This window comes from Bremia lactucae, linkage group LG18 (assembly GCF_004359215.1).
Source record: "Bremia lactucae strain SF5 linkage group LG18, whole genome shotgun sequence".
Classification (NCBI taxonomy): domain Eukaryota; phylum Oomycota; class Peronosporomycetes; order Peronosporales; family Peronosporaceae; genus Bremia; species Bremia lactucae.
In genome coordinates, this window is record NC_090627.1 from 1,544,154 (window position 1) to 1,554,759 (window position 10,606).

The 10,606-nt window shown below is 47.5% G+C and overlaps 3 protein-coding genes across 3 annotated transcripts; 2 read left to right on the top strand and 1 right to left on the bottom strand.

Moving 5' to 3' along the window:
• Positions 1 to 6,731: 6,731 nt before the first annotated feature.
• CCR75_000198 (uncharacterized protein) lies at positions 6,732 to 8,065 on the top strand (the record flags this gene model as incomplete). Its single annotated transcript, XM_067958306.1, has 2 exons — positions 6,732 to 6,930; positions 7,005 to 8,065. 2 exons carry the CDS (start codon positions 6,732 to 6,734, stop codon positions 7,754 to 7,756), a joined length of 951 nt encoding a protein of 316 aa, XP_067819741.1. The 3' UTR covers positions 7,757 to 8,065.
• On the bottom strand, positions 7,794 to 8,677 carry CCR75_000197 (uncharacterized protein; the record flags this gene model as incomplete). The annotated part of the gene is made up of 2 exons (XM_067958305.1): positions 7,794 to 8,033; positions 8,105 to 8,677. The coding sequence occupies 2 exons, from the start codon at positions 8,675 to 8,677 to the stop codon at positions 7,794 to 7,796; spliced, it is 813 nt and encodes a 270-aa protein (XP_067819748.1).
• Positions 8,678 to 9,003: 326 nt separating this feature from the next.
• On the top strand, positions 9,004 to 10,175 carry CCR75_000196 (uncharacterized protein; the record flags this gene model as incomplete). Its single annotated transcript, XM_067958304.1, has 3 exons — positions 9,004 to 9,900; positions 9,968 to 10,064; positions 10,159 to 10,175. The coding sequence occupies 3 exons, from the start codon at positions 9,004 to 9,006 to the stop codon at positions 10,173 to 10,175; spliced, it is 1,011 nt and encodes a 336-aa protein (XP_067819749.1).
• Between the last annotated feature and the right edge of the window lie 431 nt (positions 10,176 to 10,606).

A 10,606-nucleotide genomic window follows, 5' to 3' on the forward strand; every position in this document is an offset into this window, starting at 1 on the left:
CATCGTATCTCGCATGGATCAAGCTCGACCATACGTTCTTCCTTGTACGAAGTATGACAATGGTCATCGACACCGGACGGGCTCGCGCGAAAACTCCGCTTCAGAAGATCATAGCCTCGCTATCAGGAAGAAGAATGGCAACGCTTCTCTGGAAGCACTCTTTGGAAGACACGAGGTCGATCAGATTCTCCAAGCTTCCAGGAGGCAACCTCCGCGTGAAGACGAAGTCGCAGGAGGCTTGTCTGCAACTTGAGCACACCAAGGTGAACATCCTTGGTAGTGTCTACATGTTCAAGGAGCTTGAAGTCATTGGCGACAAGTACTTCTTCAACATCTCGAATGTCGACTTGGAAATCGATACCGGCTTGATCCTGCGGCACTTGATCCTGTTTTGGTGTAAGCCCGTATATGACACCTTTCGCGAAGTGAACCATGCGACTGGCATCACCTCGACAACTTGGCGAGTGTGCTTCTTGTCGAGTTCATGTCCCAGTGGACTGTTGGTGAATGGCAGTGTCTGTGACCAACTGTTGTTTGAGAGAGCCAACTTTTACTAGCACACGGAAGGAATTCACCGTTCGTATTAAAGCGCCTACCGTTTGGCTATCACTCGCATCATGGCATTAATCTGGGCAAGACTGACAGCGTCTTTCCACCGCCTGAAGCGGTGCCTGAGACTGCTCGATAACAGCAGTGTTCGAAACCGCGAACATATGCGCAGGCTATGACTGCACCTTCGTCTACACGTACAAGTCCGCCGACGATGCCTAAAGAGACCTCTTTTTAAAAGGCAGTCAAAGACCAAAAGAAACGAGAAGGCCGGTCCTAATAGGGGTTCTGCATGGCAAGCCAGCAACTATCCAACAACTTACAGTGACGAAGGATAACCACTCCAGTGTAATGTCGATTTCGACTTTTCAAGGCTCCACTGGAGCGGCCACTCCGCCTAGTAGCCCTAACGCCGGGAAGAAAACATGCTGCTACTGACCAACGTGGTGGATATTAGCTTCATCTCCCGTCCAATCAAGAAGAAGCGCGGTCGCAACGCGATTGACTTCTCCAACATGCAGGTCAAGTCCCCGCTGGATGGTATCACCACCTCCAACTACTTCCACGCTCTCCAGACAATGGAGGCAAAGTTCGAGTCGAGAATTTTTTGACTGCCGAGAAGCAGTTCGGAATTCTATATCAGGTGCTGTCTGTGGATGTGACGCGTCCCGACGACATGAAGACCTCGACTGAGTCTTCCTTTTTCGTCAAGAAGCATCATACGAAGATCAAGCGGGAAATCAAAGCGTTTTCAGTCCTTGAAGTGGCTAAATTGATGCTGAGCGGCGAGAATACGGCGCTGCTCAACATCCTCCCTGATTGTCTGGCGAATGCAGATGCACAGGTCGTTGGTGTGTGTAAGCTTCTCGAGAAAATTACGAAATCTGATCACATCACCAAGAAGGCGGCCGCTGAGTGTCTCGCCTTCAAGATCGCTTTGTCGTTGAAAATGGCAGCGAATAATCAGGATATAGCGGAGGTTGCCCTCATCCGGGTGCTATGTACAACGCAGTCCAATGTCGATATTACATTCAGTACGAAGCGGGAGAAGCTGACAGGCTTATCGGTCCCATCCAAACGCGACGATATCTTTATGGTATGTGCCAAGTGGTGGACGTCATCGAGTGCGATCACAGAGCTATTTCGTGCATTAAAGGGTTTGGGCATGTTCGAGCTCATTCTCATGCCCATCGCGCCAACCATCTTCTCTAACGATCATTGGATCCAGTATCTCACTGATCGACCAGTCCAGTGGATCCTGGCGCACCACACGCGACTGCTTCACCCAAATACCCTAATTTCTCTCTTGCGGTCTGAGCTTGGTGCTCACTGCATAAAGCAATGGCCGGAGGTTCGATGGCAGGTCCGCTTCTTGACGAATCGAGCAGCTTCGGCAGCTCGACGGGTTTTATCCGGACGAAGCTTTAGTGCTGCAGCCTTAAGTCCTTACTGACGGCGTTGTAATGATAGCAGGAGACTTGGCCACTCATTGCTAAAGCCTCTTCATCTACCACGCAATATAAGAGATCTTACCAAGAACACGAACGGCATCAAGAATGGACATATTTTCTCGCTCTCAAAGTACTCTGTCTGATGTATCCAAGAGACCAACCAAGTTTGGCGACCGCAAGCATCTCGCCAATTTTAAGTTTCATCTCGACTCGAGCTTCAAGCACAAGGTCTTTGTCTTAGACTTCAACCCGCAGCTTCAACGAGCCGGCACGTGAATGTAGCAGTGGCGTGCTCACCGTGCTGCGATCCGACTTTCGTGGCTCCAGCTCTGCGGTTGAGATCCCCAGCCTCTCAGTCGCAGGACGCCACCTTGTCGTCAAGGAAATTGTTGAGGGGGCGTCAATATACATTTGCAACGTGAACGCACCAGAAATAGCAACACTATTTCTAGAGCTTGGCTACAGAGGAGTTCGATAGGCAAGCGGCTTGGTGAACTCAACACTGCCCTTGACCCGAGAGGTCGACTCATACACTCTAGACTTAAGATTTGATCCCATCCGGTCCACTTGTCTTCAATATTTGGCAACGTTCGGGGTCGTTGATGCATGGCGGATCCACTTTGACACCACGCGTGGGTTCACTAGCCCTCTCCCACGAAAGAACAGGCTGGATTACATCCTGCTGTCAGAGTCCTTCTACAATTGCTTCTAAGCAGTATCCAAGTACTTTGTACTGACACATGCTGGAGATCACCTTGCTCACAGAGTGACTTTTCGGTCTGGTTTTAGGTGCATGGTCATGGATACTAGAAATTCCCTCGCTTTTTGCTGGAGTACCCTGTAGTGGTGTCAGCAATCGTGAAAGAAGCCGAGCTAATCTGGGACAAGTTGCGCACTGCGTCGAACCCTGATTAAGTCTGGGAGACATGGAAAGTGAGCATCAAGGCTCAAATTCGATCTTTGCAGAAGAATCTTTGAGCCCAGGACACTCAGGCTATCGAGGAGGCTGCGGATACATCTAGATCGTGCCTCTGCTCGGTATGGATGAAACTGCTATACACCGACTCCCAAGCACACCTAATCATCAACCAGAACATCCAGCCAGCTCTCTTTCCGAGGAGTGAAGCAAGAGGACCCGTCTGCTCTCCTATACATCCTAACGATCGTGCCTCTTGACAATATATTGCGGTCCCACGAAGAATATGGCGGGTGTCTGAACGAAGACTATACCGCCGCGGGCACATTCTGTACCGGCGACTAGACGCTTCTGGGCAACTCGATACCTAGCTTGCAGGCACACCTTGAAATCGAAGATGAGCACTGTAAATGATCGGGTGCAAAGCTTAACATATCCAAGTCCGTGCTAGTGGTACTTATCAGAACACCCGACTGTCCAATGCTGCCAGAGGTGCAGGTGCTCGATCGAACGGACACGACGAAGTACCTTGGGAATTTGTTTGGTAATTCGTCTATCGCTAATGCCCTAGTGAACTTACTTGAGCAATCGTTCTACGATGGCTTCAAAATATGGTACAGGCGTGCGCGGACGCTTCTTGGTCGACTCTTAGTCGCTTACACGATGGTGCTATCGCGCTTCTGGCATTATACCTACCACGTGCCGATACCGATTCCAGTAAAAGCATTGGCAATCGATGCAAACCGGTTCGTGCTAAGTAAGAAGCATGACCGTGATGCGTCGCACATCCAGCTGATTCCGAAGGAGTTCTTGTACCAGCGCCGGGCTGAGGGTGGTCTCAAAATCCTAAACCTGGCAGCGTCTCTCGAAAGCCAGCGTCTTTAGCTGCTTCTGCAGCTCATGCGTAAGGCGAGTATAGAGGGGGGGGGCAAGAAGTGGACGACAGCGAGCGGTGAGCTGCTAAAAATAAAACTGTTTTTTTTTCGCTATGGCAATAGCCACGCCCTCGACTTCCTCGTGGTTTCTACATTCCGCCACCGTAGCATGATCAAGTGGGGACTGACCTCACCCTGGTGGAAGACGGCATGGACGTGGTGGTACAAGTTCCGGTGGGATATCACGTGGGTTGTTTTTCTTAAAAGCGTGCTTAGTCCAGCCTACACCGGCCCATCTCATATCAGAGCTCCACTTCTAGCTGCCACGACGGGCTTCTACTAACACAGCAACCGACGGTGTTTTAGCATGGTTGCTGAGCCGCAGCGGGCCTTCAGACAACACGTGTCGAGAGTCTATGGGCTGCGATTGCTTGCAGACTTCATGTGTGCTTATTGTGTGCCTTGTCGCAACAGGACTTCGTTATGCGCCATCTTGACTTCACGTTATCTCAAGTGACACCTGGACAATAGTTGTAGTGGCTGCGAGTCTTGCACAAGGAGGCCTCATAGACCGTCGAGCGTCTTGGGGCAACACAACTAGTTCTGCCTGCCGCACTCGATACGCTTTCGCTCCTTCCACGTCTTGGATGTCACAACCGCATCCAGATGCGCTTCGATCCCTTGATACCGCGGCCTGCGTTCCTTGGTATCGTATGGATACCACAATTGCCGACAGAACCGCACGGGATAACGATACACTCCCAGCGCGTTGGAGACAGGCAGATCACGGCGTACGTGAAGCTCAACAAGCATTTACGTGGAGGCATACAACCAACGCATCCAATATTGCGTAAGTGAGGGCTGCACCGCGATCGAGACGAAGAATAACACTTGTGCGTCGAATGTCTTCTTGCAGTCCAGCTCTGTGAACATGTACATTAGCAAATTGCTTCTTTCTTCCCCAACTGTGCGGCACCGAGCAAACTCAGACCTGACCCATTCTCTCGAGCAGCCGAAATATATAGTCCCAATTGACTCGATCGAACGCCTTCTTGAAATTCAAGAACATCGCGTACGCCTCGTCATCGAAACTTGTCACGAGATCTTGCAGATCGGCAAGAAACGTATGTGAGAATGAATGAATCAACCTTTGACAAGCCTTTCTGGTCCGGGTGAATCAAGTCTGGGATCACGTGCTGTAGCCGGTATGCTAGCGTCTTAGACAGGATCTTGACATCGACTTGTACGAGGGTAATGGGTCGGTAGCTGCCAGGTCTGCTCACGAACCCTTCTTGTGAAGAATAACAGCCGCCGATTTGAGCTGCGAAGGAAGCAGCATATCAAGTCGTAGGAGACGATACTCAAGCACTCACCAAACATGGCAGGAGCCACTTGGTAGAATCCAGCAGTCAATCCTTTTAGGCCTGGAGCTGACGACGCTTTCATGTGCCGTATGGCACTCGATAAGGTAGCTGCCGTGACCGGTGCGTTTAAAAAGTCACGAATAAAGTCCGAGACAAGGTGGATGATGGAGTCAAATAGCTTGCGCTGCCGAAAATCATCGGATGGAGGCCCTGTGTCTTGCGACTGCGAGGGTCGCCCGTATCGGATCCCTCGTGCTCCAAAAACGGTGTAACATCTCGAGAAAGTTTGTCGATACAGAGCCACTCGGTCTCATGACCTTCTCAACTGACTCATGTCTCAAGCTCGTGTCCAATGGACGAAAAAAAGCGTTGGATCGATTTCTCCAAGTTGACCGCTTGAGAGTCAAACACAGTGTCTTGGTTGTACTGGCTCGACCGTGTGAGAACCTTGGGCCTGCTTTGGCCACACCGGCACTCCCCAGCAAGGACACCGCCGTTCCAAGCCCGTTGTAGCCATCAGCCTTTAGTGTAGCATACATGTTGACCTATTTGAGTCCTTTCTTTTTTGTAGCTATAAGCCCGTCTCCTTATAATATCGCATGGCTTCATCGAGTGCTCCCATGATAAGTCACTGGACCCAACATGATGCACGCCGAAGTGGTGTATGAAGCATGGCACACGCTACGTGCAATGACGCTCCACTTCCTCTAAACCGATCACAACCGGTGCCTCTTCGCTGGACGGCAGCCGACACCCGTATTCCCTGCCTTAGCGGTCATTTTCTCGACAGCTTGCGCCCATTTCCGGCACAGCCTTCGACACCGCTACGACCCTAACACCAGGTGACACAATCAAACATTATCGGCAAATTGATGCAACAAGTTTTCACGAGCTCGTACGGACGGGCCCGATTACAATACGCCAACTAACTCAATATGCTTGGGGGTGAACTTCTCATTGCCTTGCCAACGCCGCTGTTTACGGATCTAATCCTTCCTCTGAAAGCTGAAGTATCCATTTCCCTCTTCCTAGGCAATGACTTTTTTTTAAGGTGGCCTGCACGAGAGTTGACTGCACTTTTCACATCAGAATTGGGACCTGGCCACCCGTCACCCTTGCGGGCTCTGGCGACAACCGTCTATTCAAAAAATTTAAATGTGCAAGCTATTATCAACTCTGAGCGGCCCCATTTCTCGAGGCACACGCCACCTTCGTAAATGAATACATTAGTTTTCGATCTTAATTTTCTCGGCATCGCCGGGATTCGATCCAGCGAACTCTAGCTCATTAACGAACCTATTAACAATCTGAATCCCAAAGACACCGTCTGAAGATTGTCATTTGATCAAAATTAACCGCATTTCGCCAAGAAACAACGGACATTTACAAGCCGAAATGATACAGGCAGCATGTACCATAATATTTCTGTTCGCATAGCATTTTGCTAGGTAGATCGAGAGGTCATACTGGCTAATTTTACTAATTTAGACAACCTTCCAAATGAGCATGTAATAAACTAGCCTGTATAATTTCGTGAACATTTGTGCTAGACAGAAAAGGTTTTGTCGTAAGCTTAATGCCAAAACGACACTCTCGCCACCGTAGCTCGAGTCCCCTGAGCAACGTGGGACTCAGCACAAGGCTGCCAATGCGCAGTTCACGTGGCGCTCGTATTCATAAGCTCATGGGCGAAGAGGCTGAAGCAGACGCTTCATTCTGGGGCCAAGAAGCGTGGCAAGAAGACGGCGAAGACGATGATTACTCAACTGAAGCAGGTATGGCAATTGGCTCTCTAATCGTCTACATTGCGTCATGACGTGCTTATGCAGTAAACGTATAAAATATATAGAGGAGGACGATGTCGTCGACTCGGATTTTGACATTTACGAAGTGCCCGATGAAGAAGTACACGACGCTGAAGAGGACGCAAAGCCGACAAAACGCAAGCGCTCAGCGACGAGTTCCGGACGGTACATAGACTCGATTCATTCTCGACTCGTACAGCGAAAAAGGCACTTAAATGGGCACACGTCTCCTCTTGAATCGATTGCCTCGGCGACGCGAGTATTTGAGTACGTAGCGCCAACGGTGCGGTCGTCAACTGCGAGAAAGTCATCCGAGTCATCGGCCATGAGGCGTCGAGCCTCGCAGGAGGCTGCCAAAGTCGCAGCCAAAAGCAAAAAGCCAGTCATAGAAAAGATGGTTAATCGATTCACCCAGGCACAGCTACTGGCTGAAGCTGTGAAGACCGAGGTGGAGAACCTTCAGTCACTCCAGCGACTAGAACGGCTAGAAGAAGAGAAGAAAGCCGAGAGTATTGCTCCAAAAGCTCCTTTTACCGGTAAAATGGTGCGGTATTATAGCAAAATTGGAGCACCTAAGACGATTACGTTTTTGAATACCCTCGAGTACCCACCGTTATTTAATCAGAGCAAATCAAAGAAGCGATTAAGTTTACATCGCCCGACGATTTCGAATTTTAAGGTGAAGCAAGTTCAGGCCGATGAGAGCGCGATGCAAGAGGACGTGAAAGAGAATGATGGTCAGCTACATGGATTTCTTTTAAAAAAGGAGCCATCAAGTGCCCAAGCGGCGGCATAAGTACTAGCAACATCGACGAACTTCTCGCATTCTTTGCCTATTTCTTCTTTTTCTGAATTGCGTGAGCCAAGACCTTATTCGTAGCCCCCCAGAATAGCAGTACCTGGAGTACTAGCGTGCCATTAAGCAAGATTCCGACGCAAAAACCTGCTACTTGTATAGGATCCCCCGTCTCCTGCATGGTCGTGAACAATCGAGCAATCGAGCCACCCAAGTTGAGTACTAAGGTAATTAGCGCCAGCTGACCCGTATGGCCCTGCTTGAAATTTGACAAAATCTATAGCATATTCAATTAATTATCTTCGTCAACTTAGTCGTTTTAATAGTTAAATTCTTTTCTTTACTAACCTGGGGAATACGAGCCACAATACTGACGGGAATGCCTGCTGACGCAAGGAGCCATTGGTATTCGTCTGGAATCACCAGCATGCCCGCTGCCATAGCACATAATGTTGCTACAAGCCCAATGCGCGTGGTAAATAAAATCTTGGGCGTGGAGTAGGTCCAAAGCAACAGTACTAGCAGCATGTTTTGCGCCAGAATTACCAGATTTTCACCCCATGTCGTGAGCGGGTAGCCGCGAAGGACATTGTAGATAGTGCTTGATAGATACAAAACCACTTCCATGTAAAAAGCGCTAGGTGTGAGGCCAGTGACGTCTTTAGCACCGACGATTTTAAGGATCTGTGGCAGCTTGAGAATGAGGCTGCCTGTGATGATCGCGTAGCTCAGCGCTTTGCTAACAACGGCCTTAATACAGGCAATGTTGGCAAAGTCGTGATCAACAGCAAACACCTCAAAGCACTCGGGGGTAAAGAGGCCCATTATAAGTTCATCCTTGTCTTTACTCATTGCTATTGCGGACGTCACAAGCGTGGCTGTGATTAGCGTAAATTTCGTCGCCATCGTTTCCAATGTCATTTTTTCTTTTTCAATTATGTCATCTTGATTGACATTCGAACTTATATTTTGGCGAATTACAAAAGAGAATGACAAACTTTAACTACATAGACTGCAAGTAAATAAATCCTTTTTAAGCGAGCAATCGTAAAAGTACTGGGATCGATTAAAAAGAATGCCTTATTCAACATTTTTATTTCATTTATTATTTGTATGCTATTCCTCATCCGTATCAGTGCTAAAGCGATAATAACCGTGCTCATGTATTTCCAGCTTAATAGCGATTCCCTTAATATTCGATACACACAAATCAGCCCGATCAATTCCCAAACTCCATTTCAAGAACCATGGATCTCTTTCGTATGCTTTTAATTGCCGTGATCAGTCTTTTTGCTATCGCCTGTGCTCTCTCGCGATTCGAGATGCGCTTGGACAATGTCCACTTTACGCCTACTAACCTCGACCAATTTCATCATGGACGATTCCTGCGGTCCTTTGTTCCAGCGATCAGCCCCGAATCAAATCTAGACAATTACGCTGATGAAAAACGATTACTGTCGCAACCTCGGCTTCGTGATGCCGCTAAGACCGCGCTTTCTTCGTTGAAGAAAAAGATTTTTTCGTGGATAAAGCTTTTTTTATCGTGGCTGTCGGCTAAGGTTGACGAATACATACCCATGGGAATTAAGACAACTTACTGGCTGGACAACAACAAAAATCCAGGTTACGTTGAAGCCGCGATGGGCCTCGATACTGTGCCACTTGGTGAAAGAGAAAAGCATCCGCTGACCCCTGTGTTTGAAAAATACACGAAAGCCTATGAAAAAAAGTTTGTCATGCGTGTTATTCGGGAGAATATTTCCACGTATAGCTTTTGGAGGTGGCTCAAGCTTGATCAGATAGTGAACACCACAGATGACATGCCCGAGGCCGAACTTATTGCAGCGCTTCAGAAGATTCAAGAGACGAAAGGATTTAAGCTGTACGAGAAGTATGCCTTGGAGTATGACAAGTTGAAATCAATGTCGGATTGCTTTGACAAGAAGGCTACGAGATTGGAAAAGTTTGCGAGAGCGCTTATATGGGCAACATCTTATCAAAGAAGAAGTAATGTTCGCACCTTTTTGAACCTTAGGGCGTTTCAAGGAGAAAACAACGAGCTATACCAATTCTTTAAAAGGATGAAAAGAGCCAGGCTTGAAGAAAGTGCTAGTGTGGAGTACAATGTCAAAATATCCAAAAATGTAAAGCGTTAAACTAGTTGTAGTGGTCATTGTCCTTCTTAGCACTCTGTGGTTTTAATTCTTCTAGCGCGCCAATGTCGGTGAGATGGTTCACGTTGTGGTCACACTATGCTCCCACGATGACTTTACTACAAAAGAGGCTTGTATTAGCAACGAAACAAAACGTATGTATAAAACGCTTACTTTCAAGCAATATTTACCGTGTGACAAGAATGTTTCACGATGATCTACATTTATTTTTAGTTTAGTTAGATGTAGAACAAAATAAGAAGTGAATTTTGGTATTGTGGCTAGGAGGGGTTATCGTATTAATAGTGACTTGTCCTGATTTATGAGCGCAATTGTAACGGGGTGTATCGTTACATAAAATTAACACTTAAAGGTTGTTAATTAATATATTATCTAAAAGGTAGATAATTTGGATGATATTACTTTAAACAGTAATATTCAGTATTTTAATCCATAAATAGGTATAGACCATTATGCCTATTTATTCCGCAGACTAATTAGCTGTAGAAGTAATCAAAGAGAGAGTTACAGATAAGATAGAGATAAGAATTCATTTACATGTTTAGTATTAGATTATAATTAAGTTTGCAATCACAAAGATAGAACAAGAGACACTTAATTATATTTAATACAGTCCTCGATATGAAGACTCGGATTGGAAGATACAGTACTCAATCTTGGGAGTCACTCAAGGGAA